Raw genomic sequence first — 15642 nt, forward strand, 5'->3', positions numbered from 1 at the left:
AAGAGCACAAACTGTAAATGTTGTTGTTGATGATGATGATGAAGATTATGCAAGCTTAAGCCTCTCTTGTTTCGCCCCCCCTTTAGATGAAAGGACTATTACCCCACATTTATTATCCGTCTGTAAGAAAATTGTGAGCGATAATTTCTCGCCACCAATTTGGCAACAGGTGATTGAAAAGCTGGCCAGAAAAGGACTGTGGCAGGTAGGCATCTTATTGTTGTAAATAATGACATCTTTTTTTTCTCCTGAGCTCAGGCTGGCTTTTCAAAACCTGTATGACAGTAGGTGATCGCAGGTTCTGGAATCTGTCTGCTTCGACGTTTCAGCCCTGTGATTACATAGCCCAGCTTAGAATTGGGATAAGCTGACGTGAATTGTAGGTGTGCTTCCTTAATGTGTAAGCTTAGCACAGTTTTTGGTGTAGCATTCATTATTTTTGCTTGCACTTTTTAAAGAAGGAAAAAGAGAGACGGACCATGAAGGTGACAGTAAGCCAAACCGTGGCTTGCTGTGAATAGGCAAGCATATTGGTGCATTGGGAGAAAATCACAGCCATTGCAGTCATTCTGTGCTCCTGCTGCCATGCTACTGGGAGCTCAGCCATGGCTTGGCTTCATGTTGTGTCTGAGCATTGTCTTGTGGTCTGTCTCACTCCAAACAAACCACAATGGCAAGCCAAGGACAAAACTTGGTGGCTTGTTGAAGTGAGACCCAAGGACGAGGCCAGATTCATACAGAACAGTACTGTAAACCAAACTGGTTTAGCTCTCAGCAGCTAAACCAGTAGCACGAGCAGGAAAGGACAACCACTGCAGTTTTCTCCATGTTGGCAGGTCATAGTGCAGCAAAAAGCACTTTATTTGCTTCCCATAGCAATACCAACGGTGTTTCATGGCTGTTTAGGTAATTACATTCTTGCAGCCTGATGCAATAGTAACCTGTGTTGATCAGTGATGGCTGTTAGCAAAATGAAGCAATTACCCGCTGCTCAGCCAATACACATGTGGTGGTTCTTAATTCTCACCTTTCTACTGATGCCAAGAATCTCTGAGGAAGCAATACTGAATTCAGTTGTCCCTTCCCCCAACAAGTGAACACTGCTGTCTCATTCAACAGTAACAAGTTGTCATCTTTGGTGATTCCGGAAAAGCAAAATTTTAAGGCATTGGTGTTTACTCACTAACAGTAGCACCTAGACAGAGAAAATAGAATCAGAATACAGCCAGATATATTTCCTTTTCACCCTTTCCATAGTTTCAAAGAATTGTTCTTGTTGGCAAAAGCACCAGGTGTCGCTGTGATCTGAAAAAGATGTGAGGTCTACATGCATTTGAAGTTCTAATGAAAAAATCTTTTTCCTCACTCCCTAGTCTTGCCTGTTGTTGGCTGCTGAGAAAGACCAGTTGCCAAGGAATCTGCAAGTGACCAATTTATCACTAAGAGAGCTCTTTGAGGTTTGTCGAAATCTTCCAGTAGAAATCCTTTACTGGGGCCTGGGTGAATGGAATTAGGAAATGGATTTCACCAGTGGGCTTGCATGAATGGCAGGTGACATAGGTAACTGATATCTGTTTTACAAACTAAAGGGTGTAAGAGGAGCCTGCATGCAGTCCAGCAAACTTAAAAACAAACAAACCCCAACTCCATTACTAGCTTGCTTTAACAGACTTGTCTATTTCCCTTAATTGTGGGTGGACGTGGATAACAGGGTTTTAGTTTGTTTATTTAAGGCAAACATGGTGCTTAAATAAAATACTACTGTCAACAGAAATAAAATTTGTATCCAAGTTATGCTGCCTAATCATCAGTATTTCTGCCTGCTGGGGATTTTATCATAATACAGTGATGATGGAGTTTTGAGATTTTATGTGCACCAAGTGACCAGAGCCTTAAACATGTATTCTTTGTTTCTCTTGAACCAGAAATATGTTCTCTTTGGCCAGTATGAAAAAATGGAAAGGGTGCCCAAACTGGTGGAGTGGCTTGTCTCCCTTGGAGCAAATATAAGAAGTGTTGGAACCTATCCTCTTCATGCCATCATCATGCTTTGTATCAAAGCAAGTAAGTGCTTAAAAAAATCAAATCAAAATAAATGATGTCCTGAATGGTGCTGCAGGTAGTTTGGAGATGAATTTTATATGCAAAACATAAAGCTATGGTCCTATGAAAATAGTGAGAGATGTACAATATAGGCTGGCCAGCCTTTGGATGGGGGGACACTTGTTGGGGGCAGCGTAGAAGTAGCTATGTTATAAAGTCTGGTATTTTCCCTTCCTCAGTATATTAGAGTATCTGTAAACTGGTCTTACTGGGATGCGGGTGACGCTGTGGGTTAAACCACAGAGCCTAGGACTTGCCAATTAGAAGGTCGGTGGTTCGAATCCCTGCGATGGGGTGAGCTCCCATTGCTCGGTCCCTGCTCCTGCCCACCTAGCAGTTCGAAAGCACGTCAAAGTGCAAGTAGATAAAGAGGTACCGCTCCGGCGGGAAGGTAAATGGCGTTTCCGTGCGCTGCTCTGGTTCGCCAGAAGCGGCTTAGTCATGCTGGCCACATGACAGAGCAGCTGTACGCCGGCTCCCTTGGCAAATAAAGCGAGATGAGCGCCGCAAACCCAGAGTCGGTCAGGACTGGACCTAATCGTCAGGGGTCCCTTTACCTTTACCTTAAACTGGTCTTAAAGAGAAAACTAACCCCAAGGCAGGGAGGAGCTGTAAAAATACTGTACCGTCAAACTAGAGTGGCACCATTTCATATTCTGGACTTGATTTGTGCCGCGTGTGCCAAGAACATTGGCTATCTCTGCCCTGCAAGGTTCTTTGCTATACACCAACTAGACTAGATAAAGCCAAGCAGGGAAAATAAATTATATTGCAAAGATATATCCTATCCTTTTTATGTATTCTGGAAAGGTTAAGCACAGTCTTCCTTAAATTGATGGTGCATTTCTTCTTTTTAATTATTTAGATGGAAACTACCTTTTCAGATGGTTATTGAATTATAAGCCTGAACTGAAGGATCTTATCAACCAGCAAAATGAAGAGGGGGCCACAGTTCTCCACATTGTAGCATCTCATTCAGTTGGCTATCCTATGAAAAGTAAGTGTGTGTGTGTTTAGGTAACCTGGTTTTTGGACAATACACTATCTTGCTAGTTTAATTCTTGTTCTCCTATTCTTTTTACAGAAACCCTAGAATGGGCTAACTCTGGCTAACATTGTGCTTTTAACATAGACTGGCTTCTGCTTTCCTTGAGACCATCTCTAGTGGACATATTCTCATAGAATTGTAGCGTGATAGTTTCTGCAAGTTTTATTTTGCCCATGAGGTGGCAGTGGGAAAACAAGTGTCTGTTCCAGCATCAAGAGTAGGCTTCTAATTCAGTTACAGTGCAATCCTAGGTAGATCTACTCAGAAATAAGCTCCACTGAGTTCAGTGGGGCTTACTCCTAGGTAAGTGGGTTGGCAGTAGTAAGCATCATTGTGTTAATTTTCCCAGAGCCACTGGGTGACCGAAAAGTTGGAATAACATGAGTAATAAATTCACTGCTGTCGCAGAAAGGGAATGAATAATGCGATAAAGACATGCCCAGGAAGGACTGAATTTCACTAATAGAACAACGGCTCTGGGCATAGAAGGTCCCAGAATAAAATGGGGCCATCTAAACCTAGGAGTTCCATAAGATTGGAGCCACCATTGAAAAGCAATAATTTTGTGCTCCCAGTTTTTTTGAAATAACAATTTGTATTGCTTTGCACTAGTTTTGTGAGGGAGCCGGGAAAGCAGGTGTCTTGTTGGCTTCCTGTCTTGCAATCCTTTTTGAGATTGAAGGGGAGGAACTAAGCATCTATCTGTTCCATTTGAAAAATGCACCTATATTCCTCTCTTTTTAAAAAAATTATCAGTCTAGTGGGCACCCAAAATGTGAATCCTCCACCATATATTTCTCAGCCCAAATTGGTGACCTGGGAACTTTTTGCAGTTTTTGTTATCCTCTTTTCCCTTTGTGACAGACCCGGCGTAGATGAATGAGTGGTGTGTTTTGATGTTTCTGGCAAGCGTGGATTGCTGCAATCAGTTACTCATTGTTTGCACTTTGGACCAGTTTCAGAACGGCTGCATACGAGCGCCACGCACTTCTCAGAGGTTCTTCCTTCCTGCAAGTGTCAAATCACAAAGCTGAACTCATGGCGTGAAGCCTGTTGTGATTCAAGTCAAGAATATTGCAGACTCCTTTTATTTGTTTTGTATTTCAGATCTGATAGAAAATGTGGAGATGCTTCTGAACGCTGGGGTGGATCCAAAGATCTGTGATGCCCAGTCAAGGTCTGCTATGGATATCTTGAAAAAACACAAGAAGTTCAGGGTTATAGATATAATCAGCAAGCACATGGAAAGTTTTAATCTACACCGGGATGAGTCACCAGGTACTTCAGAAGCAGACCTCCTTGTTCAATTCAGTAATAACCCACACTTGGCAAAAGTGTCCTCTTCGTTTTCTAGGTTGGGTCTCCCATCTGTTGTTGGACTACAACTCCCATCATTCATACCTAGCAGGACCAGTAGTCAGGGATGATGGGAACTGTAGTCCAAAAGCAGCTGGAAACCCTGCTGTAGACATAACACTTAACCATTATTCAGAGACTGGACGTCATGATCATTCTGCTCCTCTCCATCTCTGTGTTAATTTCACCCATGTCCCGACTGCCCACCCCAACCATGGTTTCCTGTTAGGTTTTTGCAAAGTGTTTTTGTCGCCAAAGCTTTGAAACTGGGCTTTGATACTGGAAACCCAAAGCTGCTACACTATGACAGCTATCAGTACTGGTGCAGAGGTGAGACAAGCATACATAGGCCGAGGAGATTTGTGCAGTCCTTTGGGCTTGTATGCCCGCTACTGTACTAATAATATCTCACCAGTTGAGCGGCAGGGCTGCATGGCGACATTGTTTTGGTTGATACATATAATTGTGTGTTGTTATGTGCTAGTGATGGAGCTTTCCCTAAAGCTCTTTCGGGAAACTCTGGGGTTCCTCTGAAACTTTTCAGGTCATCTTCGGAGAGAAGACGCCAGACACTCTTCTCTGAAAGAATATTGCTCACTTCTACAATTCACAACGGCTGAGAAGTGTTGGGGGTGTATTCTAGAGCAGGGATGGCCCTCCAGATTTTTCAAGACTCCCGTCATCTCTGAGTACTGGCTGGGGCAGATGGGAGTCTAAAAACATCTGGAGAGGCACAGGTTCTTCAGTCCTATTCCAGGGCATGTTCTTCAGTTATAGGCCCAGTGCTAAGGTTCAACAACTATCTACAGTGGTACCTCGAGTTACAAACCCCTCAGGTTACAAACGCTTCAGGTTACAAACTTCGCTAAGCTGGAAGAGTTACCTTGAGTTGAGAACTTTGCCCCAGGATGAGAACGGAAATTATGTGCCGGCGGTGCAGCAGCAGCAAGAGTAAAAGCACACCTAGTTAAGAACAGTTTCAGGTTAAGAACGGACCTCCGGAACGAATTACCGTATTTTTTGCACCATAACGCTCACTTTTTTCCTCCTAGAAAGTAAGGGGAAATGTCTGTGCGTGTTATGGAGGGAATGCTTACAGGTGGCGGGGGGATCTGCTGCAGTCGTGAGCAGAGGATCCATGGTTCCTCTTCCTTCCCTTCTCCGTGGCTCGCTTTGAAACAGCAAAGCGGGAGAAGAGCCGCTGAGTGGGGAGGAGAGAGGGACAGAGAGCCTGCTTCTTTAAAGGAGCAAAGCGGGAGAGGAGAGGAGCCGCTTACACAAGTGTAAGCAGCTCCTGTCCGGTTGGTTCCTTTAAAGCAAGCAGGCTCTCTGTCCCTCTCTCCTCCCCACTCAGCTAGCTAAATAGCTAAATAAAGTTTTTCAGCTCGCTAAGCTGGGGATGAGCGGGGAGGAGGGAGAAAAGCAGAGCCTGCTTGCTTTAAAGGAGCAAAGCGGGAGAGGAGAGGAGCCTTCTCCCCTTATACCCCTCTTCTTCATTATTAGCAGCATCCTTCTCCACCCACCCCACGCATGCTCCTTGTCCCTTGAGTGCTTTTCCTTCCCTCCCCACTTAAAACGTGGTTACAAAGGATCCTCAGGATTTTTGCACTGGGCTACTCCAAACTCACTGTCAGATCACATGTCTGTGGCCACAGCATGAACCACAAAAATCATACATCCACTGTTTTGTTTAGAATATTTTTTTTCTTGTTTTCCTCCTCTAAAAACTACGTGTGTGTTATGGTCGGGTGCGCGTTATAGAGCGAAAAATACGGTAAGTTCGTAACTAGAGGTACCACTGTATTTGTTGTTTAGTGATGTCCGACTCTTCTTGACCCCATGGACCAGAGCACGCAGGGTACTCCTGTCTTCCACTGCCTCCCACAGTTTGGTCAAACACAAGTTGGTAGTTTCAAGAACTACCATCTCGTCCTCTGTCGTCCCCTTCTCCTTGTGCCCTCTATCTTTCCCAACATCAGGGTCTTTTCCAGGGAGTCTTCTCTTCTCACGAAGTGGCCAAAGTATTGGAGCCTCAGTTTCAGGATCTGTCCTTCCAGTGAGCATTCAGGGCTGATTTCCTGAAGAATGGATCGGTTTGTTCTTCTTGCAGTCCATGGGACTCTCAAGAGTCTCCTCCAGCACCATAATTCAAAAGCATCAATTCTTCGGCGATCGGCCTTCTTTATGGTCCAGCTCTCACTTCCATACATCACAACTATCTATAGGCAACACAAAAGAGTTATGTGTCCAACAGAAAGAGGTATCCAAGAATGTTTCCTAGAATTTTCTACAGGATTTCCAAGGCACATTACCTTGATGTGTTCCTGAAGAGAAAAACAACAAGAGTCCCATGGCATAGCAATTAAAAGATGTAACCATTTTTAAACGGCATGATTTTATAAGCATGATTATATGCATATAATATGCATATATGCATAAGGTGTTGTCACAGCTGCCACTTTCAAGATGGTTACAGCGGAAGGTTTTGGATGATGGGAAAATTTGAAAACCACTGGTTTTTGGGAAATATATGGCTATTGGAAGTAGAAATGTTGGGCCACTTTACTATTGATTTTTTCCCTTCATGTCCCCTTATCATGGATTGCAGATCCATGAGCTCTGTTCCCGTCGAAAAAGGAGAGAAAAAATGTCTCAGAGAGGTTTTCAATGTTGTTCCCCACAGAGCAGACTGAATGCACAGACCCTGCAGACAGCATTGCCTTGCTTCATGATGCTTTTGAGCAGTTTGTGAGGTTTTGTCGTTCAGAAAACAGAGTGCATAACATCGGTGTATTGAGGCATGAAAAAGTTCAGAGGCTTCTGAACCTGCTGAATTCAATAAGAGGTAAATATGTTTCATTCTCAGTATCTGATATATGCCAGGGACATGTTTGAATCATTTCCAAAACACAAGGATGGCTTGGAAACCAAGTAAAATGTTTGCTATAAAGACCAATCCTCCACTGCTTAATATTTCTAGAACTTGAGCGTTCATGTTGCTTCATCTAAATAGCCAATTTTGGCTGTTGTTCAAGTCTTGCTGCCCCTTGCACCCCGCTGCTATATGTAGGAAATTAGCACACCGGGGGATATTTTACATAGGAGCAATTTGAAATAGAATCCTCTGCTTGCTATCTACTTGAACGTTCTGAAGGCTGAATATTTAGTAATCCATTTTAACAGCTTTGTTTTCCTGTCCTGATGTGCTCCATAAAACCCCAGACTGACTGCTGCAGCCTGATGCACGTCCACTTTCGGTCTTCAGCGGGATCAGAATATCAGATAGAAAGTCTTAATTGCAAAGCATTTATATTGTCCTCTAGGCGGCAAAAGTTGTCCAGTTGGATATTTTAATGTGCTGTGTAAACTGATTTTCTGTGAATGGTAACCAACTGAGTCGAGGAACATAGAGAATTCTATCGCATCGTTGGATTAACAAAAGAAAAGCACTTGTTGTCGGGGGTGTGTGTAGCTCCTGCCTCACTTAGAAGCCTTTCAGTGCCTGCCAGAAAGTTTGATGTACCCTAGTGCTAGTTTGTGATCTACGGTTTGTAGCAAATAGGAGACACCAATGGAATCTTTCTGAGAAACAAAAGGGAAAACAATGATGTATTTTCATTGCCTTCTTCCTGTCTTAAATAAATCGAGAACTAAAATGTCACATTGGCTATATTGCAGGTTTACGGAGAGTTCAGATTTTTCGTCCCTAGGTTTGTAGCTTTTTTAATGCACAACTGCGTTAAGTGTTTTGAGGAGGGCAATCAGTGCCCATCTTTGTATGTCAACGTATTCAGTTGGCATTTAAATAAGATAGAAGTTGTGACATATTATGGACAGAGCAAAAGGTGAAAGTGTTTTGGATTTTTCTAGAACAACGAAAAATTTCACCATGTCTAAATCAGATTAGAATTTCCAGTTTACATCCAGGCCGCCTCAGAAATAAGCCCCACTGGGTTTGATTAGGTTTGATTCAGTGAGTATCTAGAAGAGATACATATATCACTTGCCCCCCCCCCCCGGACTACTTTCCTGGAAAGCGGGTTAAAGTAATTTGCAGTGGACTCTTGGGTTACGTTACCTTCGGGTTGCGAATGCTTCAAACCCAGAAGTGTATTCTTCAGGGTTTAGCCGCGCGTGCATGTGCAGAAGCGGCGGCTCTACTTGCGGATTTTTCGGGGTATGTACGAACCCCTGGAACAAATTACATTCGTATCCAGAGGGTCCACTGTACCTCTGTCTTTAATGTGCTCCACAAACACAGCACACTGTACGTGCCAGCAGAAGTATAACAGCTGGAGGGAAACTTCCATACAACTAGGAAAAAAGTATTTTAATTGTTCTGAAAACTACATCAAAGGGAAGAAAAGGCATTTTAAAAAGCTAGGAAAAATAAGAAGGGAACAAATGAGAATGAAGGGACTTGGATGGAACGAAACCATGGGGTGGCTTCACGAGTGGAACAGGTTGCTCACCTCTACACATGCAATACTCAAATCCGAAGTGCCAAGGAATTTGCTTTTTTAGTCAAGTGTATTTCAAAGATCTTGTTACTTTTGCTGGGCATAATGGCAGCCTTATTTTGACTACTTTTCAGAAATTCCTGAAGAAATAATTTGTGACATTCCTCCTGCATGCGCCAGCAGCTTCATAAAGCTGTTGCTGGAGAAGCAAAGGTGGCATGAAGTTCTGCTGCTGCTGACCCGAAAAACCACAGGGAATATGACATTGGGAGACGGCCTTATTAAGAACTGCAATCTTTCAGACGTTGACATTGGCACCGTCTTGAAAGGCATAAACAGGTCAGATGGGCGACGGCTGCATCTCGTGAGATGCTTGATCCAGAGGGGAGGTGAGTATTCACAGATACCAAACTTTCCTTGAAGATCTGAATATCTCTTCGTTCTTGAGTTAAACTAATGCCAGTCTATCTCTTCTGCCTTTTTAAAAAAAATATAGTTGTACCTTGGAAGTCAAACGGAGTCCGTTCCAGAAGTCCGTTTGACTTCCAAAGCCTTTGAAAACCAAAATGCGGCTTCTGAGTGGCTGCAGGAAGCTCCTGCAGCCAATCAGAAGCTGCAGAACCCACGTCGGACGATCGGCTTCCAAAAGAACGTTTGAAAACCGGAACAGTCACTTCCAGGTTTTGATCGTTCAGGAGCCAAAACGTTCGAGAACTAGGCTTTTCGAAACCCAAGGTACGACTGTAACTACAAATAGCCTTTTGTGCCTGCTGAACTATGGCGTGGAAAAGTTGTGGTATTGTGTTGCATAATAAGATGGCGCTTTATGTGAGCAGAGGGTGACCAAGCAAAATTGGTGGCAGAGGCTTGGTGGTGTGGGATACAATCAAGCAATATTGAATTGTGACGCTATGAGCTGCTTTGGTACTGCTAGCTCAGTTGCAAGCTTGATGTACCCATCCTTTGGTTTAACTTGATTGTAGATGGCTGCAGAAGCTAGGAATTACTGTGGTACAGAACCCGTGTATAAAGGAGAATAAAGGGGGAAGGGGGGGAACCCAAAACTGTATATTTTGCAAAGTTGTTACAGTGGTACCTCAGGTTACATACGCTTCAGGTTACAGACTCCGCTAACCCAGAAATAGTGCTTCAGGTTAAGAACTTTGCTTCAGGATAAGAACAGAAATCGGGCTCCGGCGGCGCAGCAGCAGCAGCGGGAGGCCCCATTAGCTAAAGTGGTGCTTCAGGTTAAGAACAGTTTCAGGTTAAGAACGGACCTCCGGAACGAATTAAGTACTTAACCTGAGGTACCACTGTATTGTACTTCACCAGATCTTAACCCATTACAGTATTTGTAAGAGTGGATTCCAAACAGCATTGAATCTGTCCATGGCAAGTCTGCATTTATATGCAAGTTGTTCATATGTTGCGAGTTTGTGTAAGTCTTCAATCCAGTCGTAGAAGGGAACCGCATTTTTATTAAGCCTGCCTTAAGCTTAAGAGAGAGGCTCCCATTATGCCTTCCACACCTCTGTCCTGTTTATCATGGGGCCGCCCTTTCATCTCATTCTCCCCTCCAACCTAAACGCTAGTAGACAAAGGGCAGCTTGCGTGCAGTCATAACGAAATCCTTGTTGTTAATCTCACAAGCTTCTGTGGATGCATTGTGCCTTTTCTAGAACTGTTGAAATTTAGCTGCTGTTTCCCCCGATCCCCGGTAGCATGCGCTTGTAATGTTGGTATTTGTAATATCATTTCCCAAAGCGTCACCTGAGGGGAGTAGAGCAAGCCATGAAAAACCACTTCAGAAATGTTTAAAGAGCAATGATTTTGAGCTGGCATGTGTGCTCCTGAGCTCTGGTGCAAATCCACACCATATATCCATGGCAGAAGGAGATACCCCTTTACATGCTGCGTTGTCCATTTATTTTGATAAGAAAGGTAAGGACTTTGACTTGGTATTTTTGTGAGTGGCGGCTTATTGAAATAGTTTATAACCTTCATCAACCATGTTGACGGCAGCTTCTCCTGCCATCCTCTCACCATTGCAAAGTCAGTGGCATGGTTTGCAGAACCACCAGGAAGGGGATGGGAATGTTCCATAGCTCAGTGTAGAGTCCATATTTATTTATTTATTTATTTATTTATTTATTTATTTATTTATTATTTATTCCAATTATACTCCACCTTTCATCCAGCCGGAAACCCAGCCAGATGGGCAGGCTACAAATAATAATAATAAATTATTATTATTATTAGGGGCAGTGGGTGGCGCTCTGGGTTAAACCACAGAGCCTAGGACTTGCCAATCAGAAGGTTGGCGGTTCGAATCCCCGTGATGGAGTGAGCTCCCGTTGCTCAGTCCCAGCTCCTGCCCACCTAGCAGTTCGAAAGCACATCAAAGTGCAAGTAGATAAAGAGGTACCGCTCCGGCGGGAAGGTAAACGGCGTTTCCGTGCGCTGCTCTGGTTCGCCAGAAGCGGCTTAGTCATGCTGGCCACATGACCCGGAAGCTGTACGCCGGCTCCCTCGGCCAATAAAGCGAGATGAGCGCCGCAACCCCAGAGTCGGTCATGACTGGACCTAATGGTCAGGGGTCCCTTTACCTCCTATTATTATTATTATTATTAATTATCCGAGGAGCTCCAGGAGACATGCAGAGTTCTTCCCCCTCCCCATTTTTATCCCCACAATGACGCTGTGCAGGAGATTAAGCTGAGAGGCAGTGGCTGGCCAAGGTCATCTGTATGGCCGAACCAAGGATCTGAACCCTGGTTTCCTAGGTCTTTGTCCACCACTCTAACCACTACCCCATACTGCCCCCCACAATTTCTGCTCGGAAGAATTGTGGGCAGCAAATCGTAAGAAGAATCTCTGCCAAAGAACCCAGAGAGTTTGCTGCCAGCTGAAATAGGCAACATGGGGTTCCATGAACAATGAAACTATCTACATCATGTGTAATATTCATTAGTTCTTTCAAATATCAAAGAACACAGTGTGGCACTTTTTATTCTCCTTTCTGTCCTGTCTTAGAGTACAGCTACCTCATTTGGAAGCTTTACCTGAACAATTAAGTATAAAGTTCAACAGAGCCGAGAGATTTAGCCAAGTTAATTAGGAACAAATGAACCATTGCATTGTATGGAGAATCTATACGCTGGTGATGACAGACGGGAGTAAAATGGGGACAACCTGTATGCAGAGTGCAGCTCTTGAAGCACCCTTTTTATTCTTCCACTCCCCACCCCCTTCCGAAAAGGAATAAATATTCCTTAAGGTGGGTCAAAAGGATTAAAAAGAAAAGTCACCTAACACTCCCTAGATCAAGAGATTGCAGAACTCTGAACTTGTTCCAAGGCTGTGGAGAATTCCTTCTACTTGGAATGAAATATCTGCCCTCCATAGCTTTCTCTCAGGCCAGTAAATTTTTATTGTTTCTGGTAGGCAGCATCTCATTAGAAGTAAGTTAACTTGAAGGATGGAAACAGAGATGGTTATGAACCACTTTGTGCATTGTACAGTATGGATAAAAAGGATCAACTTTAATGTAAGATATTACTGCGGCTTGTGCGAATGGAAATACAAAACTTAATTTTGTATATTTTGGTTTTTTCTCTCTCTCTAGATGAGAATGGCTTACATTTATTGAGTCTCCTTCTAGACTTGTACGATTCGGATCCATCCAGATTTTCGTACCTTAGTCCCAATAGGCGAGACAAGAATGGGAATACGGTCATGCACATTATTTTTCAGAAAAACCTAACAAAGCATGTTAAGAAAATGTTGGGCTTGCTTGCAAAGTTTGAAATTAACTTGAATTTAAAAAATAAATCTGGCAGAGATGTGCGTCACAGAATAAAAAAAACGGATCCGATGCTTATAGCTTGGAATGAAGCTGTGGCTGAGAACAAGAAGAGGTCCCGACATGATGCAGCAGGACATCAAACTAAAATACTGAAATCCACTTCGGCTTGCGGCAAGTCAGAGCCGCAAAATTCAACCCATTCTTCAGCTGCACAGTCATCCAAAATGCTGCCTGAAGAACTCACGTCAGACACAGAACGTAATCTACGTGCTGTTTCCCATGAAGAGGCAGAAGTTGCTGGAGTTCAAAGCTCATCTTTCAGAGATACCAATAAGTCATTGACTCTCCAAGATTGCCTTGTACAAGCAATCACACACTTAATCCAAAAACTCGCACTGAATGAAGTCTCAACAAAAGAGAACTCAGTGGCATCCCAAGTACCAAAGCAGCCACCTTCCATGACTAGGATTGCAGATGACAAGAGTGCATATCGGCAGGCGTGTGCCCATGAGGCCTATAATGCTTGCCCAGACCAAGATGAATTGGGGAAGAAGGCGCAGAATGAGCTTGAGGAGGCCAAAGCAGAAGAGGAAGAAGACGCCGAAGTCAATCGACAGCTTCAGGAAATTGAGACGTGCCTTCAGGACTTTGATAATATGACATGGGAAATTGAGTGCACCTCTGAGGTGCTTAAGAAATTAGGAGACAAAAGCTTCCCTCACCATATGAAGAAGAAAGTAGTATTGGCAATTCAGCAGCTAGGAAACGGTGAATGGACTAAAAGTTTACAAAAGAGGCTGAAATATTTGAAAGGTGACATTCAGCTCTACGAGGCAAAGTTGGACAAAGGGGCCAGGCTGCTTTGGGAGCTTGCCATAGACTTTTCTCCTCGCTGTAGCGAGGCTGCGGAAAAGATAATAGAGAATGAGAATTCCACACATCCCACAGAAAAAACTGGGAGGGTTTACACAGAAATCATCAGGATATGGGACATTGTGCTTGATCACTGCAAACTCAACCGAGCCATTGACCGCGCTATCGACCGTGCTGTTGATCTTGCTGCTGATCGTGCCGCTGTTAAACAAGCTGTTAAACTTGCTGCTGACAAGATATGTAAAGCATACAATCGTGGTCTGTCCTGTATTTTGAGGAAAAAGCTTAAAGGTATCAATGCAACTCCGATTTCTTCCAACTTGAATATACAAAAGCGCATTCCTCGCATATATGTTGAAGATACTAAGCCAGAAAAGTTAAAAGATCATGTCCTGCCTGAATACTTTCCCCCAGCTAGTGCGGTGGAAACGGAATACAACATCATGAAATTTCACAGTTTCAGTACTAACATGGCACTTAATATCATCAGTGACATGACCACTGCTGTTGAATACCCCTTCAGAGTGGGCGAGTTGGAATACGCAGTCATTGATTTGAACCCCAGACCGTTGGAGCCAATCATCTTAATTGGACGGAGCGGAACTGGGAAGACTACTTGTTGCTTGTACAGGCTTTGGAAAAAGTTTTATTCTTACTGGGAGAAAGCAGAGTTGGCAGGAGGTCCCTTGCTGGTCAGACAGATGTGGCACAGATTGAAATTTAATATGCATTTTGAAAACAGCACTGAGGAGGAAGATAGTGAAAAGCAAGATGGCAGCGACCCCACTGATTCATCTGAACTGGAAACATCTCTAAGTACAGATGAGCAAGAGCAGGATGAAGATGAAGAGGGTTCAAATCTAGGAGACCCAGAAATGAATTTAGGGTATGACTCTGATGAGGAACATGCTGCAGAAGAAACTGACAAACTGGAACACTTGCATCAGATCTTTGTTACTAAAAACCATGTTCTGTGCCAGCAAGTTCAGAGGAACTTCATAGAGCTTAGCAAGTCTTCAAAGGCAACTAGTCATTTCAAGCCCCTTGAACCAAATGTTCACCGACTTCAGGATGTTAAAGACGAAAATTTTCCTCTCTTCCTCACATCCAGACAATTGCTGCTGCTCCTTGATGCCTCTATGCCTGAACCATTTTTTCTGAGAAATGAAGACGGAAGTCTTAAGCACACCATTGCTGGATGGTCTACTAAAGAAGATCTCGCCATCTCAAATTGGCAGGAGGAAGAGGAAGACGTTGACGTAGATTATGGTGAGGATGAAAAGGTTGCAGAAGTCCATATTAGAGAGAGTGATCCTCGAGTCTTTGTGACTTACGGTATATTTGCTAATGAAATCTGGCCCAAAATGGTAAAAGGCAAATGTCCCTACAACCCAGCGTTAGTTTGGAAAGAAATAAAATCTTTCTTGAAAGGGTCTTTTGAGGCTTTAAGCAGCCACCAAGGCATACTTACAGAAGAGGAATACAAAAAACTAGGACGGAAGAGGTCCCCAAACTTCAAAGAAGACCGTAGCGAAATTTATCAGCTCTTCGGCCTTTACCAACAAATAAGATCACAAGGAAATTATTTTGATGAAGAAGATGTCTTGCACAAATTGTCTCAAAGACTCTTAAAGCTCAGTGATCTACCATGGTGCATCCATGAGCTTTATGGGGACGAAATTCAGGATTTCACCCAGGCAGAGCTAGCATTGCTAATGAAATGCATTGATGACCCGAATGCGATGTTCCTGACTGGTGACACAGCACAGAGCATTATGCAAGGAGTTGCTTTTCGTTTCAGTGACTTGAAATCACTTTTCCACTATGCCAGCAAAAACTCTGCTGACAAGAAACAGAGTATTGTTAGAAAACCAAAAAGGATATACGAGCTTTATCAGAACTACAGATCTCATTCAGGTATCAAAATCTTAAATCTATATTCATACGTTACATGGGTGGGCTGAGGAGACGGAGGCTTAAAAGAGAGGATAGCTGTA

At 43.5% G+C, this 15642-nt stretch overlaps 1 protein-coding gene across 1 annotated transcript in view; it reads left to right on the top strand.

The window, feature by feature from the left end:
* Positions 1-15642, top strand: part of TRANK1 (tetratricopeptide repeat and ankyrin repeat containing 1) — a 55452-nt gene that overhangs the window by 23467 nt on the left and 16343 nt on the right. The window contains exons 5-13 of the mRNA XM_083577530.1: positions 87-205; positions 1374-1457; positions 1926-2064; positions 2969-3100; positions 4259-4429; positions 7191-7352; positions 9102-9356; positions 10732-10908; positions 12593-15562. Coding sequence (XP_083433656.1) covers positions 87-205; positions 1374-1457; positions 1926-2064; positions 2969-3100; positions 4259-4429; positions 7191-7352; positions 9102-9356; positions 10732-10908; positions 12593-15562 — 4209 coding nt within the window. The remainder of the gene's footprint in view (positions 1-86; positions 206-1373; positions 1458-1925; positions 2065-2968; positions 3101-4258; positions 4430-7190; positions 7353-9101; positions 9357-10731; positions 10909-12592; positions 15563-15642) is intronic.

This window comes from Podarcis filfolensis (genome assembly GCF_964270895.1).
Source record: "Podarcis filfolensis genome assembly, chromosome: 12".
In the NCBI taxonomy this organism is placed as follows: domain Eukaryota; kingdom Metazoa; phylum Chordata; class Lepidosauria; order Squamata; family Lacertidae; genus Podarcis; species Podarcis filfolensis.